The sequence below is a fragment of the Canis lupus genome, chromosome 2, assembly GCF_011100685.1.
Source record: "Canis lupus familiaris isolate Mischka breed German Shepherd chromosome 2, alternate assembly UU_Cfam_GSD_1.0, whole genome shotgun sequence".
Taxonomy (NCBI): Eukaryota; Metazoa; Chordata; class Mammalia; order Carnivora; family Canidae; genus Canis; species Canis lupus.
In genome coordinates, this window is record NC_049223.1 from 18,823,588 (window position 1) to 18,842,062 (window position 18,475).

At 41.2% G+C, this 18,475-nt stretch overlaps 1 protein-coding gene across 1 annotated transcript in view; it reads left to right on the forward strand.

The window, feature by feature from the left end:
* The window catches only part of CUBN (cubilin), a 265,801-nt gene that overhangs the window by 89,453 nt on the left and 157,873 nt on the right, over positions 1-18,475 (forward strand). The window contains 1 exon segment of the mRNA NM_001003148.2: positions 3,302-3,452. Coding sequence (NP_001003148.2) covers positions 3,302-3,452 — 151 coding nt within the window.

Sequence of the window (18,475 nt, forward strand, 5' to 3'; positions counted from 1 at the left end):
TAATCCTATCCGGAAGGAAGAAAAAAAAAAATCCCCTCCAAGTCATGTGAAAATGTCAGTTTCTTAATCTTGCTGAGCTGGGGAGGCAAAAATACTGTACTGCTTATGACCTGGTATGGAATCTAAACTACAGTACCTCAAAATGTCACTGCAATCATTTCAGAAGATCCGCCCAGCTCAGAGCGATTATGGCTACAGAGAAATCTTACCTCATGTTTTGTTGCATAAAGATGAAATGATTAAAGTTTTGTCACTGAACTACAACCCAAAGTTAAGAATGAGCCTTCTGGAGTGGAAATAGTAGAGTGTTTCTTGCTTATTATACCTCTGCTTGGGAACAGTATGTTTATTTTTGTATTAATTACTTTTGGGTTGGAATTGGTACACTGCATTTAATAAAAACTCTGAAGCTGGGATAAATAAGCGACAGCGAAGCAGTAATTTAGAAGGAAACAGAGTGGAGCATAGACCTCCGCCCCCACCTCCGCCTCCTGCGTTAGATGGGGGCACCTGCCAAGAAAAGTGAAGGACTTTTTGTTGTCCCGTTCTTTTTATGTGTTGCTTTATTCTTTCTCTCATTTTTGCTCCCTCATCTTGGCTTCTGTCAACTATCTAGACAGATGCTTGCTAATAAATATACCTAGCCAAAGCAGCACAATAGTAAACAAATCAAAAGGAAGCTGAAGTGATAAGCCTGAAAAATAAACTTCATCTTGATTCACTTGCTTAAAATGCTTAGGTTTACTAAGGGTGAGTTATATAACAGACTTCTGAGTGTCTCTCCGTAAATCTCTGCTGACCATCCTCCAAATATCATAAACATGGGTGCCTGATGAGCAGGTAGTTTTGAGAGCTCAAGAGACAGGCAGAGATTTAGAAATCTCTAATTTGTTATGGCCTTGAACAAGACCCTGGCTGCGCCTTCTAGAAAGCAGCCACAAAGAAGCCATACTCTTTGTTGCCTAAAAGAAACACACTGAAATTTAGGACTGAAAGACCCTAATATGTATCTAACTATGCAGGATTCAAGTAATAGTGCAGATTAAGTCCCATTGAAATCAATGCAGTTGTGAGGGAAACTATTGTGTTCAATCATTGAAGATGTACTGGGAATCTGCCCCCAGCTAAGCCTGAATGAGACAGGAGACTAGGAGAGGGGGTCTGGACTCTAAGAAAACTCATAGTCTATCGGGGAGATAGGACACACATGCCCATAACTAGAATACAAGGGAATGTGACCATTTTTACAAAAGAAGCACAAGTAAAAAGCTGAGGGGTTTCAAAGGAAAACTAATTTATGACTAGCTATTGGGATTACTCCCTGGGGGTGCATTGTAGAATTTGGTGATAAACTATTCCATGTTCCAATCAATATGTTTCAAACACTATTTTATATCATAACATTTCAGTAAATAAAAGTAGTTTGCTCAGGGGACCTGGGTGGCTTGGTTGTTTAAGTGTCCACCTCCTGATTTCTCCTCAGGTCATGATCTCAGGGTGGTGGGATCCAGTCCTGAGTATGGGGGTGGGGGTGTGGGGGGAAATCCGTGCTCAGTGGGGACTCTGCTCTGCCCCACATGCCTATCACCTGTGGAGCTCTCTCTCTCTTTAAAATAAATCTTCAAAAAATAATAATAATTTTGTCAATTTGGAATGTATTGAATCCAGATTATACATTTACTTACAGACAGATGCAAGCATACACACACATGTTCTTATATATGTATACTCTATAAGAGAATAATCAAGGAAATCCATTAGCCTACAACCAAATATTTTCAATTTTGTTGTGATGGACAGTTCATTCCAAGGTAACTAGAACAAAGTAGACAGTAATGTAGATATTAGTGGATTAAAAGAAAATACAATGGCTTGAGTCACTAGGAGTCAATCTTTTTGGATTGTCATTATGTTTATCTTTCCTGATTGAAGAGATATGGCAGAGAAGCTTTTTTTTTTTTTTTTTAGTTTAGAGGTATGTAGCTGATGAAATTAGCAAATGAGGCCCATAAAGGGTACGCAACAGGATGCACAAATAACTCAGTGGGAAAGTGGGCAAAGACCTCAGCAGAAAAGTTTCAAGGGAAGAAATATAAATGCCCGATAAGCGTGAAAAACCTTCAACCTCGAAGTAACATAAATTAAGACAATTACAAAATCAAACAGATTTTCCCTGTCAGCATCAGCTTTAACCATAATAGTAGTCGTAATTGCCAAAGTCCCCGGCAAGAACCATTTCAGTGAGCTGCTAGTGGGGGATATGTTGATATAAACTTTCTGGTAAGAGATTTAATGATATATATCAAGAGCCATGAAAGATTATACTCTCTGATTCATTCCCTTTACAGGAATCTTTTTTGAGGGACATTCAAAATATCAAATAAATACTCATATTGGAAAAAAAAAAAAAAAGTGGAAATGTCCTAAATGAACTACAACAGAGTATTGATAGCATTTTTTTGCCATTAAAAATGTTTATCTAGGGGGATCTCTGCGTGGCTCAGCGGTTTGGCCCCAGGCTTCGGCCTAGGGCGTGATCCTGGGGTCCTGGTATCTAGTCCTGCATTGGGCTCCCTGCATGGAGCCTGCTTCTTCCTCTGCCTGTGTCTCTACCTCTCTCTGTGTCTCTCAAGAATAAATAAATAAAATCTTTTAAAAAAATGTTTACCTAGACTACTGAGTGACATGCTTAGAGAAAAACTGGGAACACAATTGTGTAGCCTGAAATTATACACACACATATACACCTGGACACATGTATATGTACCTATATAAACAAGTGAAAAAACATCGGCAAGAGAAATTTCTGGTATTAACAAAATTTTAAGAGTAGTTATCCTCAGTGGGATTAATTTTTGTATTTACCTTTTACACAGCTTTCTAAAATGCTGAAATTTTTATAGTTAGTATTTATTTAAAAATATATTCCTCTTACAATTGTAAGACTGCTAGTCACTGAGCATCTCTCAGGTTTCATTAATTGTGAGCTCATCTCATCTGGCCCACCATTTCCTTATTCTGTGCCTGGTTCTTACTTTCGAGGGAACTTGCTAGGTTGACCTAAAACCCAACATTAATATTTGGATTTCCAGATTTATTGGGCTTAGGAATCGCCCATAAAACTCTCTCTATATAATCATCTATTTTAATTCTTATGTAAGGCTCCTTTGCTCAAACCACCTCAGCAGATTTACCCTTAACCTTTCAGCCAAGGAGCAGCTTTTGCTGCATGAACAGACTTTGCTTTTTCCCATCTGACAAACCATGTGAAATTTCTTAGGAAGTTTCTCCTTGATTTCAGCTCTATGACGGCCCCAGGCGGATGGGACGCTACTGTGGAGCAGATATGCCGCCTACAGGGAGCACCACAGGCTCCAAGCTTCAAGTGCTCTTCTACACTGATGGTGTTGGTCACCAGGAGAAAGGATTTCAAATGCAGTGGTTCATTCATGGTAAGCCCTGTGCTGATCTTAGTTGTATTTGATAGTTGCTATTCGACTAAGAATTATCCCTGTCTCCATTCTCTCTTTGGAAACAGCACCACCCATGAATAATGGAACCTGGGTAGTAATCCGATGCTAAACCTTGGAACGTTTCCTCAGATACTGGTGGCTCTGGGAGAGTTAATTGTGGTAGAGTTAAGAGAGGACAAGACCTAGATTGCTGCTAAAGTCGTTGCAACGATAAATTGCTGAAGAGAAAAGAGGGGAGCAGAGTGAAATTTCTCTTGGTCTCAAGACCTATACCTGGGTATGGCAAGCAAATTGCCAGGTGGCACTGGAGTCTCCTGGGGGGAGTGGAATAGAATGAGATTCAAGCTTATTCTGACATTAGCAGAAGAGGAATGGCGGAGGTAGGAGTAAAAGGGCAAGGATGAGATACGCTTCAAGAAAGAAGGGGCAGGGGAAACCTTGGGCTGAGAGGGCAGCAGGAGTAGAGAGCTCACACTGAGCCAGGGCATGTGTTGTACCTGCCAAAAAGAGTTGGGGGCATGTGAGCACCCACCTATGAACTGGTGGTGCAGAAAGCAGATAGGGATAAATCATCCCTCTGAGAATGAAAATTCATGTGTAACAAGAGTTCTGAAACTTGTAAATTGACCTCATGTGGCCCAGTCTAAAAATGTAGTCCCCAGAGAAGGGATTCTCAAAATGTGGTGAAGAGCAACATCAACATCACCTGGCACTTATTAAAAGTGCAAATTTCTGGGCCCCATCCCGGACCTATGGAAGCCTGATGATGGGTCTCTTAACTAGTCTCCCTGGTGATTAAAGATTGAGAACCACTCTCCTCGAGTGATTCCCACACCTAAAAAACACAGTCCTTGTGAATATTATAGTGGCAATTCTCAACCAAGGTCTTCAGTGGTATGTTTCAATCAATTTGAAAGAGAAGTGGAATTGCAAAATTATACCAGGAATCACACAGACACCTGAATGGTTACCCTACTGTCAAAGTCAGGAGTGAGCCCAAGGTGAGCACACATAAATATGTATTGTGGTTGACTCTGGAGGCTTGTTGAAATCATAGTCCATTTATTATATGAATCTTAGCACTATTCAGAAGTGAATGCCCTTATTGTATACTTAAGAATGCTAGATGTCCTGCTAATATGAACTGGAGACTGGGTGTATTTCTGTTCAAATCCAAGTATGGGGCTTTCAGTATTTAAAAATATTCAGTGGTAATCCACAGAGCTACTTATAGTTTGAAATACAGATTATAAATTCCCAAAGTGAACAAGCTAGGATAATTAAGTCTGTGAGAGTTCTGGCCTGTTCTCTTCACCGAGTGGATAGATTTAACCTTGAAATGTGAATTTATTGACCTGTTTAGTGAAGGGACTGGATTGATCTATCTGTGTAATACAGTCCATCTCTAGTATTCTGTGATTCAGAAATGGCATGATTCTAAGGCAACTAGAGAAGAGTGTGGGAAAAAAACCTTGCAGAAACAGGAGCATCTTGAGAAATGACCCAGATTTTCAAGGGCTGTGGATTTTTCCAGGACAATGTTTCTCAGACTTTTTCGTGCATGTGAATCACTGAAAATCTTGTTAAAATGCAAAGTCTGATGCAGGGGGCTGAGGTAAGGCCCACGAATCCTAAATGAATCTCTAAAAAGCTCCTGGGTAATGCTGGCATCTCTACTCTGTAGACCATACTTTGAGGAGGAAGGCAAGAGAAGATGTTAAGTCTGGAGACATAAAATGGTAGAAAGACAGCATCTCTAGAGACTCGAGAAAGCTTCTAGGGTGCTCCAAGGGCTCCCTGTACTAACAGCAGAATAATATCCTCCATCTCTCAGTATCAGGAGGATACCAGCTAGTAACCTTAGTGCTTCAGAGATCCAAAGGGGAGAGCACTTTCCTGAGATGGAAGAGTGGAAAGAAAGAAATGCTAACCAGGAGGCGCAGGCTCAGGGCCTAGGGAAGCATCCTCAGCCCTTGATACACATTGGAATTGCTGGGAGTTGTAGAGAGAATCCATGCCCAGGTTTCAAGTTTCAGAGATAGGATTCAGTTTGTCCTCGGTGAGACCTTGACAATTGCTAATTAAAAAAAATCTCCCCAAATTGAACACCAATAAAAATTATTTTATTAAAAAAAAAATCTCCCCGGGTAATTCTACCAAGCATCTAGGAGCAGTGATTTTTTTCTGTTGCTCCCTATACCCTTCTCCTTGGTGTGTTGTGTCCACCTGCGTTGGTGGTGTGTTGGAGCCTCCCAGGCTGTTCTAGCTATCCCCCTTACAAGCCCACACTGTGGACAATTTCATGGTCATTATGGGCTACACTGGATTACCGTATCACCGGATTCTCCCAACCAACATGCGAGATGTGTCTGAATCCTCTGCTGAAAGCTCAGAGTGGTTTTTTGGGGAGAATTTTTTTCTACCAGTTCTATTTGGAATCTGTCTTTCTTTGGGAGGGTCAAAGACACTGTCTATTCTCTTTTCCTGTTTACTATTTCACAACTTTCTCCCAATTGCTGAAAGCTTGCTAAGCTTGGAATCTGAGTTGTACAACCAAATTTCGCCAGCTGGGACAGAGCTGATTTTTTTTTTTTTTTTTTTACTTTGTGCTGCCCACTGTATCTAAATTACACTTGGGAAGAACCTTCTGGAAGGAGATTGTGAGGGGTCTAGATTTGTGCAAAATTAACTATCATATTCTATAGTTAAACAATGCTACATGTACATAGAGTTTCTACTCTGCATTTTAACTTGATCTTTAACTTGAGGTAGCCTGAGAAGATGGGCCAACAGAATAGACTAGGGTCAGGGAAGAGGTCTTTGATGGGAAAGGTTCTCCTGCTTCCTACCCAGCAGAGATGGACAGAAGATATAAATCTGATTCACAGTCACCCGTGTGTTCATCCCACAGATATTGAGAAGCTATTTTGGGCCAGGTACTGTGCTCAGGCTGGAGCCAGGGTGGGAGTCTCACCCACAGGCCTGGTTCCTGGTTTCATAGAGCTACAGGTGTCTATGAGAAGTAGCCACCAAGCAATACACTCACAACTCAACATAAAATAAAAAGTGTGCTAATGGCCACAGGAGCGCATAAAAGAGAATTTGATCTAGATGGGAGGTCAGAGAAGTCCTGCATGAGGATGAGAATTTTCGGCCTGTGAACTAAAAATCTAAGAGTAACAGGGAATTACATAGGCCAATAGGAGAAGGAGAAGGATTCCCAGTAGAAGAAGATCCCCATAGTAGGAGAAAGCAGGCTACGTATGAGGCACCCTAAACCCAGGGTAGCTGGTGTCCAAGGTCAAAGGGAGGAGTGCCGGAGGGGCTGGAGAGCTGAGCTATAGCCAGAGCATTCTGGTCACTCAAGTCCCTTGCAGTTAGGGGCACAGGCAGGGATAGGGGCCACACCCTCTCTTTTATGTAAATCCTTGAGATTTTAAGGAGAGGAGTACTAGTAGGACCTGGAAGCACTGAAGCAACCTGGCATGCCACGGGATTTGAAATACACACTAAAACACAAAATACAAATAAATGCAAAGCAAACAAATACAAAATCCAAAACACATTGAAAAACTAGTCTCAGTGTTATAGTATAATAGGCATATTGTTGAGTACACAAGCCTGTGCACACGCGCATGTGGAGGCGAAGTGGTTTCAAGAAGCTTGTCTCTGCACGGACACTCCAGACCTGTCTTTGGGTGAGGATCACAGGCCAGGGCCCAGGACACCCTGCCTGCCCCTTGCAATGATGTTGCTTTTCCTTCCCCGGCTGGAAGGAAGTGCCTTTAAACCTCTAGCCTCTTTTCATTTGAGATATCTCAGGCACTCATCCCCTGCCCCCCCCCGCCCCCTTCCCCCTAACTCTTTTCCGAAGTGTGCAATAAGAACTCCAAAAGCTCTTCACTGAGAATTCAGAATCCAGGCTGGCATCATTTCCTGAGCATCGCTACTGAGGGACAATCCCCCTCTCCCCACCCCACACTTCATTTATTTTGCCAATTAATAAATAAGCCTGTTTTCAAAATGTGCTTCTTTGTCAACTGCACAAATCTTCTATTTGCTTTGAGAACATGGATGTACAATCAGCCTTTATTTGTGGGCCCATTTTTAAAGAAGCTCTGTAGATGTGAGATTAAACCGCACTGCCTCGCCTTTATGCAAACCATCAAAGAGAATCCCATTCTGGAAAGAAAAGAAATAGCCACAGTTGCCCTGCCTGGCTAAACGGTTCACAGTATTCAGTGTTGACAGCATTGTCCAGGGGCTGAATTCGGCCTCAGGGGCCTCCATCTGGGTTGGTGACGGGAATATAGAACTCTCTGCAAACTGTGTGAATAGAAGCTCCCCCCCCACCCCCCCACCCCCCCCACCCCCCCGCAGCTGGCTGTGCACACCCCTCGCCTCTCCTGGCCTTCCCCCCCAGAGGCCCTCTCTTTCACAGGCAGTGGGACCCAGCATACAAACAAGGTCAAGGAGCTTTGTGAGTGAAAGAGTGACATTTGCAAAGGGAGAGAACCCTTCAGCTGGGAATAGCAGGGGAAGGGCTAAGTGGCATGTGATCGGGAGGTGATGTCACCCTGGGTTTTCACAAAGGAAAGTGTGGCCTTTTCTTTGGGAAGATACATGACATCAGCCTCTTGAATGGGGGCTGGTTCCATTTTACCTTCTTTTTAGCCATTAACGAGATTTCTCAAGCCTTGAGGGAAATCGGCCAGGGAGACCATTTATAAAACCTTATGGAGATCCTCCATAGCTGGCTTGGTTTGAACAGGAGCCGGTGCCTCCTTGAGTACTTAAGGACATGTAGCATTGTATGAAAGGGCTTTTAGAAAATATATTTTTAGAGCTCTGGCAAAGGACCTCCATGCGGTCAGCAATGTTTCTCTTAGACCTTCCCTCTACTTTTCTTCCCCCCGCCCCCATGGTCTTCTCAGTAGTCTTTGTTTACTTTTGCTCTTTCAGGGGAATTCCTTCTTATTGGTAATTTTTATTTCTTTTGTGACTTAGACTGTGTGTACTGGGATTTCTGAGAGGTTCACCCTTGGAGGACAAAGGTTTTATCTTTTGTAATAACATTATGTATTTGCCTCATATGTGAATGCTCGGTCATCCCTCTTCGGGTGGGAGGGTGGATAAACTTGGCTCTTTAGGGAGATCTGGGCTTGCTCTCCAAAGAACAGATTGCTTGCAAGTGTTCATTATGTTATAGTGATTGCACATAGCCTCTGGAAGTAGGAATTTATCAAGAACATGTTTTTCATTCATTCAACCTACCAACCAACCAGCATATATATTTTTCCACTACTGGGTTCTGGGCTTGGTGTTGAGAATATAGAGAGTATATCAGTTTGCTCTGGTAGCCATAAGAACAGACAATAGGCTGGGTGGCTCAATCAGCAGAAATTTATTTCTCCTTGTTCTGGAGGCCTGGAGTCCAAGATCAAGGTATTGGCAAGTTTGGTTTCTCCAGAGGCCTCTCTGGTTGCTTGTAGAGGGCACCCTTTCTGTTGTATGTCCTCGCATGAACTTTCCTCTGTGAGCACACATCCTGGTATCTCTTCACGTATCCCAATTTCCTCTTCATGCAAGGGCACCAGCCAGATTGGATCAGGGCCCATCCTAGGGACCTCGTTTTGATTTAATCACCTCTCTAATGGCCCTATATTCAAATATAGTCACATGCTAGGTACTGGGGCTTAGGGCATCAATATATGAATTTTAGAGGAGAAAACTCAGCCCATAAACGAGAAGGAGACAGCATTCTTCTTCTTTTTTTTTTTTTTTTTAAAGATTTATTTATTCATGATAGACATGGAGAGAGAGAGAGAGAGGCAGAGACACAGGAGGAGGGATAAGCAGGACCATGCCGGAGCCTGACGTGGGACTTGATCCCCGGACTCCAGGATCGCGCCCTGGGCCAAAGGCAGGTGCGAAACCGCTGAGCCACCCAGGGATCCCCAGGAGACAGCATTCTTGACTTTATTGTGTTAGTTATCTAGTAGAAGAAACAGACAAATAAACCAACTGTAGAAATAAATCCATAATCTGTGATGCTCTGGGAGCGGAAGAGAAGGAGGATAGCCTGAGGGACTTTGAGGGTCTCTCCAAACAGCTTTGATACTTGAGCTGGGTTTTTTTTTTTTTTTTTTTTGAGCTGGGTTTTAAAGAATGAACAAAAACTGATCAGTCAGACAAATATCTGGGAGAGAGAGACATTTCTAGGTAGAAGCAGGGAGGTTTGGGATGGCACCAAAGTTTTGTAATGAGCAAGGATTTCAGCTGAAGCACATGTTCTCAATGTCAACCCCAAGGGCATGAAAATTAGTTCTTAGGAGAGTGAAAAAAAAATCTTGTACTTAATGAATAAAGCACAGATATGTATCATATGTGACATATAGTATATGTATAATGTTAGCATCCGTGGGAGAGAACTTGGGAAAAAATATCCAGGAAGGTTCCCCAGAAAGTCAATCATGACCAAAACCGTTGGGAAACACTGAGCTCCAAGGAATGAGGAAATTGCGGCAGGAGAGGTGATCAGAGATTAATTGGTCAGAGCCATTGGAAGAACTTGGGTTTTATTTCCTGTTGTCTGTCCTGAGCCTTGCCTCTGCACGATGCAAAAATTCACAACCATCTGGAGGTATGATGTTCGCAGTGAAAGTGATTTTATGAATTGTGGTCAGCAAAGATCCAGAGCACGCTCACAAGGCCGGGATGTGAATCACACCGTCTGGTCCTCATGTCAGACAGAGGCCGTTCTCCTGCTGGTGACGAATTGCTTTCATAGTCACTTCCTGCTAGGCGGTGATAGATATAATGTCGCAGAAAGAAGAGTGTTAAAACACCTGTCCCAGTCTGCCTTTAAAATAGCCTCATTGACAATCAAGAATGTGCCCTCTGTTCAGTAAGTCGGTAAGCAATCTCTTGGTAAAGACAACTGGGTAAAAACATACTCCTGTGATTGTTTTATTCCTTAGTGTGATATAAGATCAAGAAATCCTGTCCTGTTTGGGTAGAAATTTTAGTGAAAGAGAAGCTTTTAAGAAACATTAGTTCTGCTTAAAAGTTATTTCCCTAAACACTGACTAGGCTTTCTTTCACATTTATACATGTTATATCCTATCCTGCTTATCCTGGCCACTTCAACCTATTTGATTATTTTGAACTTTTGTCTTTGTGATACAGCAAACATTTGGGCATGGAAACTGAATGAGCACAGTCTTCATGTAGAGCCAAAGCATTGATTTCTGCATTGTGATACTGTGTCTGCTTTTTATTTATGGCAAATTCTCACTTGTATCTTTTCTTTTTAATATTTTATTTATTTATTCATGAGAGAGACACACACAGAGACAGGCAGAGAGAGAAGCGGGCTCCTCGCAGGAAGCCCGATGTGGGACTTGATCCCAGATTCTGGGATCACGCCCTGCGCTGAAGGCAGACGCTCAACCGCTGAGCCATCCAGGTGTCCCTCACTTGGATCTTTTTTGCAAAGAAGCTCTTAATGGATGATGCAATTTTAAATAATCTATTAATAAATTAACTATATTTGTAAAGTTGGGTTAATAATTTACCAAGAAAATCATGCACCTCTTTCTGCATTGGCTTTAGAACTTTTCCAGCAAGGTCCAAGTAATCAGAGGCAGCAATAAACATATGCAGACCTTTCAGAATGAGTGGGAAAGCTAAATCCTGACATTATTTGCCTCCTTAACAACAGAAAGTACACATACACACAGTTGATCTTCATTTAACGTTGGCTCTAAGTCTTGCAACCAGTGAGGGCCTTTTAGGAGGCTTGCCTCCCAATTCCCATGTTGCTACTGTTTGAAAAAGTTCAGTTTCCATTGCTACTCTTTGAAACAGTTATAAAAAGAAAAAAATAATAACTCCCAAACAACCATGACCTTCCCAAATCATATATTACACAATTTGTAATAGTCCTTGAGCTTTGGACCAAATGAAGGGCTTTCTTGAAATCTTCTGTTTGTGTTCTTATTCCCTAGCAACAACATCCCTGATAGATATTGCACATACTTTCCAGGGGATTCCACACTTCTTCATACAACATGAAAAAAGAAACCACACTTTTTTTTTTAACAGTTTCAAATTTTGTGGCAGCCAAAAATGACTAAACCAACACAGAACAAACATAGTGTTCAATGTGGAACACTAATTTTTGTCCCCAGAGGCTTCCCTTTTTGAGCATTTATTTAAATATTGCCGTATTTGTCTGTGACATTATTTATTCAAGGACTTGTTTTATTTGTGTGCCACTATGTACTCAGAGAAACTAATGTCAGCTTCAGTGGCATTGACTCACACAGCAAAGAATGGATCTCTGAGGTAGGAGGGTAACTACATTCTAGAAGATTTAATAGAATTTTATATTCTCTGTATATGTAATGACATTAATACATTTGTCCCTGATTTTTTTCTCCTAGTTATACCTACAATTTACAAGCTAAATAATATAGATTTTAGTACTTAAATGTAACTTTAAATTTATTTTAAGATAGTAATTATGATAAAAATAAACCACATCACTAAATAAGGAGTAAATGAAAATATGATTTAAATGCTTGGTGCATTAATTTAATTGACATCTCATTTATTATTACTGGACCAAATAATTATTTTTAAAATGTTTGGTGTTATTTTGAAAATGTTGATATTATCATCTTTTTAGAAAATGATACATGCATTGAGCCCTTTGGTTAGTTCTTTAAATATTGTCTCATGTTTTGTCCAATAATGCTCTGAATAAAGCATCATCATCCCCACATTACAGACAAGAACACTGAGGAAGGAGTCTTAGAGAAGTTAAGTAACCTTAAACTTAGAAATTCAGCAAGTGATAGAATCAGGACACAAAACCAATGTGTGGTGTAGAACTCCAAAGCCTATGTTTGAAAGAGCTGCACTCTGCCCAAAAGCAAGTAAGTTTTTCCCACAACTTTTCATTGCAAAAGAGACTAATCTGTACTGCAATGCCAAGATGGTCAGAGTTTATAGCAGATGATTATGTAACTAAATTCCCACAGAGGATAATGAATGTTTGAAAATGAACATATGCCATCTTTCCCAAGTAAATACTATTCTGTTTCTAAGGTCTCCCCACTGAATTACACAATTTCTTCATTTTTAGGTTCAAGTAGCAGTAATGGGAAAAAGCACAAGACTTAGCAAATGATTTGTTCAAAATAGCTGATGTTATTTGTCCTTCCACACAGAATTTGCTTTGTTCCTCATTTATAAAGTGCTCTTCCTTTGGAGATGCTACATAGGGTTGATGGAATCCTATGCTTCTGAGCTGGGATAGACCACTGAGATCATTTAATCTGTTACCCAAACTAGTTTACAGGAGTTTTGTTGCAGTGAAGAGTGACAGGATAGTTGCTCCCAAAATGGACTGGCTTGAGTGGAGGTCAACAATAGAGTGGAGCACTTGATTGGGTTAAATCAGGAGCCCAGCCCCAGAAAGTTTTGCCCTGGTTCAAGGAAATGACCTTGCTGGCTAGATGCCTGCAGTGTTTGCCCTGAGAGCAGCCTACACTCCTGGTCTCACCACAGAAAATGATCCTGTGGCTCAGGCATGGACAGAACTTGGATGGTTAGAGGACGTGAGCATTGCAACGTGCTACCTCACACATCTGTCCATTTGTTGAGATGAAGCACCCTGGCTGTGGATGAAAGGTGGGGGGGTGGGGCGGGTTGGGGAGGGAAAGGGAAGGAAACAGCAGTGGGGTGTGCTGCAGAGCCATGCAGGGAGGTTCTCGAGCCTTTCCCTATAAGGATACTGCAGGCCAAAACAATTAAATCAAAAGTAAGTAGGATTAGAATGAATACTTTTAAATAGAAGTGTGAGTGTTGAACTTGGAAATAATATCAAGAGAACACATTTTCTCAGTCTTTGCCTGTTTGGGTGATTTCATAAAAGTGCTTTAGTAGCCTTAGGCAGGACTACACATGTATTTTTTGGGAGAAATTAGTCTAGTTGCCTTGGTCTCATCTCATTTCCTTAGAAGATATTTTTATACTATTTTTATATGTTTTGTTCAGAAATCTTTGCTAACTTAAAAATTCATAAGAGAAAGAGATTGAGTGATTGACTTCTTCTGAATTGTAAGCAGAGAATTGTCACTGAGGAATCACTGTTTAATTTGGCCAGAGTGAGTAGATGAGGCCGAGAAAGGACATAGTTAATCAAAATGAAAAGATGATGTGATTGGCTGTACTTCTCTGGATGGGAAATGAAATATTATTATCCTTTCACATACAGGAAATTAAAATTTAAACTATATGAAAAGTCCCCAGCTATGGTTCCATTGGGTTCATTTCTCTTTAATGGGGTACTAAGGTGAAATAACTTCAATAGTCAGCTTTAGGATATCTCAGAGAGAACTATGATAATCTTAATTTTGAATATTTCCATGACATCTTATATAATCCCTTAAAAGTCATTTTGTAACTATGGACAGAACTGATTTTGAGCTCTTCCCCTCTATTTTCCAAGTCACTAACTTCATGGTAAAGTCTGATTCTTTCTTTCTTTCTTTCTTTCTTTCTTTCTTTCTTTCTTTCTTTCTTTCTTTCTTTCTTTCTTTCTTTCTTTCTTTCTTTCTTTCTTTTTTTTTGTCCCTACCATTGAAAACAAATGACTCTACTCCATATCCAGTGCTGTACGGACATCAGTCAGACAAGTGATTATCTCAAAGTCTGGACCTGGGATGAGGTCCTCATAGGAGAGGATACTTTTTTTTTTTTTTTTTAAGAGGAAACTTTTAAAACTCTTACTGGTTACTCAGTGCTAAAAATCTTTATCCTTAGTTCTTGGGTTTGTGTTTCTTCTATCGTGCTACTGAGCCCTAAGTCTGTAGCTTTCTCAACAGTAGACTTTGCAGAGTCTAATGTTCGTGTTGAATCTAACCTCGAAGGTGATGGTATTAGGATGTGGGCTTTTGGGAGGTGATGGGGCTTTTGGGAGGTGATGAAGTCCTGGGGGCTCTGAGATTAGGCCCTTTATAAAAGAAGCCCCAGAGAGATCCCTCTGCCATATGAGGTCTGTGATCCAGAAGAAGGTCTCCACCCAGTCATTTGGGCACCCTGAGCTCAGTTCTCCAGCTGTCAGAATTTTGAGAAATAAATTCCTGATGTGTACAAGCTGCTCAGTCTGTGGTATTTTGTTATAGCAGCCCAAACAGACTGAAACCAACTCTATCTTCTAACCTTATCCTTAACCAACCATTATCTCAACCTCAATGTGATAAATAGGAAGCAATTAACATGAGGAGTGGGGAGAGCTTACAAACCCTTACTCCTCCAGATATAACACTCAGAGTAGCTATAGTTTTGTGCCTGTCTTCAAGTTTGGCCACCCTGTCTATCAAGAAAACAATGGGGGTAGATTAGCTTCCCTAGGGCTGCTGTTACAAAAATACCACAAACAGGGTGGCTTAAGACAACAAAAGTTTATTTTCAAAGTTCTGAAGGCTAGAAGTCCAAAATTCTGGTGTCAGCAGGGCCATTCCTCCAAAGGCTCTAGGGAAGAACTTTCTCTCACCTCTTCTAGCTTCTGCTGGTTGCTGGCAATCCTTGGCTTTCTTTAGCTTCTAGAAGCATAATTCCAATCTCGATCTCCATCCTCAGTGGCCTTCTTCCGTCTGTGTGTCTATGTCCAGGTTTCCCTTTCCCTATGAGCCACTCTAATCCAATGTGACCTCATGTAAGTTTGTAACATCTGCAAAGACCGTGTATCTAAATAAGGTCACATTCACAGATTCCAGGTGGATGTAACTTCTGGGAGACACTCGTTACCCTGACACAGGAGCTTCTGCAGCTTTGACAACTTTCTCCTCCTTGGAGTCACCATGCCTTGTCTTCTTTCTTCTTCCTTTATTCTGAGAAGAATTTCACATTCCTTGGTCTTCTTATTACCTAGGCTTCTCTGGTTTCATCTGTGATTGCTCTAGCTTGTGCTAACCACCAAAGTCTCCCAGAAAATTAATCTGCAAATCCTTGAGGTCAGAACATATCCTTGAAATCAGATGGATTCTGGGGGCTCTACCTTTGGCCTTGTCTCCAGAGTCTAGTGATCCGATTTTTGTTTTTTCTCTTAGTAAGACGAATACCTACCATTTGCCTTTCTCCTGTGTCCCAGGAGAGCAGCACCTGCTTTTAGACTGTTGGGGAATTAAATGGTAAAATCAGACTGGGAATTGCTGACTTTTTGTGGTTCCACTATATGCTGCAGTCACCTCGGGACAACTTTGGCCATTTTAGGGAGCTCACATTTCTCTCTACCTCCACCTTCTACCCCCATCCTTAAATTTTTCTGTTCAAAATTGTTTTAACTATATTATTTGCTCTCTCATAGATGAAACAGAAGTGAGGCCTCTGTACTTCAGGAAATAGTTCAGTCTTGCCTTAGAGTGGACTAACCCCCCACTTCTGAGCTCCAAGTTGCCATTTTACATCATACCTGCCCTCCCCACCACCCCCCGGAAGAATCCTTGTTGGCAACTTCTTCCAGCCATCCCACTGCCTCCACATGCTGCCCTCTAGCATGTCAGGGACAAATTTAGCTAAGCAGTGAGGCACCTCTCAAGGTATTATAGGAGAGAACATTTCTAATTTTAAATAATAGAAAAACAAAATATGCATCAGTCATTATAATGAAATGAGCGTCATGATTTATTATGTTTAAAATTTATTCTTTACTGTATTTTGGCTTTTCACCTCCTTTTCAACATCGACCCCTGATTTCTCAGGTGTTTCCTTTGGAAATTAAAGGACAAGGATGTGAATGTCCTGTTTGGGCCTGTTCTCTGTTCCTTTTCTTCCAGTCTTGGTGGGCCTTGGCCATGTCAGTTCCATGTTGGCAGCCCTCTCAGTGCTATTGGTTTGTGGGATATAACCTCAAGAAAATGTCAAGAGTAAAGAAGAGACTGCATTTGAGCAAATGCAGGGAAATACAGAAAGCACTTTTTAAAAAGAGTTTTAATTTATTTATTCATGAGAGACAGAGAGAGAGAGAGAGAGAGAGAGAGGGAAAGAGGCAGAGACCCAGGCAGAGGGAGAAGCAGGCTCCATGCAGGGAGCCCGACGTGGGACTCAATCCCGGGTCTCCAGGATCAGGCCCTGGGCTGAAGGCAAGCGCTAAACCGCTGAGCCACGCGGGCTGCCCCAGAAAGCACATTTAATACTTTGAGCCTGTGATTCCATTGAGCTATTTCATTGCCAGTTTGCTTTTATTAGAAATCTTTTATTTAAAAACGACACCAACAACCCAAAACCTTGAGGATAGAACATACAGCGATTATACTTAACTTTTTTGTGTGCATTCCGAAATTTTGTAACTTGCTTGTTTTAGACCAAGAAAAAAAAAAAAAACAGTGTTAGCAAAGTCTTTTTATGAAAAAGATTTAAATTATCTCCACAAGTAAGCACGTTTAGCAACAGCTGTTAACTCTTCCTTGTTAGGAATTCAATAGATCAGTGTGCTTCCTGCTGATAAGGTAACACTTCCTTTCAGCTGATGACTCCCAGTTTGGAGGAAAATAAATCGAATAGATTATCAGTCACTGGTACTAAAAGTTTTACAAAGATTAACTAATTAAAACTGAAAAGCATGTGATTCTCTGTAGGACCTTATTCTATTCCAGTTCAGCTGCTGTCTAATGATATTAATATACTAGATTTTGTCATATTTCTCTCACATTACATGAAAAAAGTTTTTTGCTTTATTTTTTCGGGTTGCTGTGGTGATTTTCCCCTCAGTGGATGGACAGAATGGTGATGATGGCAGTGTTCAACATTACCAGTCCAGTGCTTTTGGGCACAAGTGCCCAAAAAGGCATAGTGGAGAGATCACAGATCTGGGGGGAGGGGCTAGGGGACTGGACAGAGGTGGGGGGCTGCAGGCCCAGAGCAGCCCTCTGGAGCCTCTCCTTGCTTGTCTTTAAGTAGGATAGCTGATACGATCATTCTTGACTATTGCATCTGTTTATTAAAAGCACCTTCAAAAACTCTGAGCTACCGTGAAAATATGACCTATCTTTATACTGTAGCTTAAAGAACAATTTAATGAAAAACTTTACTTTGGTTATTTCATTTAATCTGTATAACAACCCCATGAGGTTAAGGATGAATTTTGTTGCAGATGAAGAAATTGAAGATGAGAAATGTTAGTTATCCAAGTAGTAACACAGCCAAGGTCGGAGCTCACTTAGTCTTATGTCACAGCCTGTGCTTTATTTGCAATATTATTATATTTTCGAAAGTTTTGCAACCTAACATGCAAATTATGCAACTCAGAAATCGTGTTGTCTCCTCAATAAAATCTTCTCTTATCAACTGGCTATTCAGAACTACTCAATCTCTTCCAAAAATGTCTCTCTCAAAACCCTTTTTTCACTCCATTGTCTGCTCCTTGGTTAGTCTTTTCCTCAATCATTTTCCTTATGGCAACTCCTGAAATTTCAGCTTTCCTAAATCAATGTTCTCTATTTAAAATTCCTGAAGACTGGGATCCCTGGGTGGTGCAGTGGTTTAGCGCCTGCCTTTGGCCCAGGGCACGATCCTGGAGACCCAGGATAGAGTCCCACGTCGGGCTCCTGGTGCATGGAGCCTGCTTTCCCTCTGCCTCTCTCTCTCTCTCTGTGTGTGACTATCATAAATAAATAAAAATTTAAAATAAAATAAAATTCCTGAAGACCAGTTATAGAAAACTTCTCTATATCTTCCACATTTTTAAAAAAGATTTTATTTATTCATTTGACAGAGAGAGAAAGAGGGCACAGCAGGGCGAACAGAAGAGGGAGAAGCAGGCTCCCTGCACAGGGAGCTCTGGGCTTAATCTCAGGACCCCGGGTTCACTTAACCAGCTGAGCCAGTCAGCACCCCTATTTCTTTCACATTTTATTATTCATTTGACTGGACAGGTAACATGATGATGGAGAGGCTACTGGAAGTCTAAACATCACCTCCTATGTTATTTC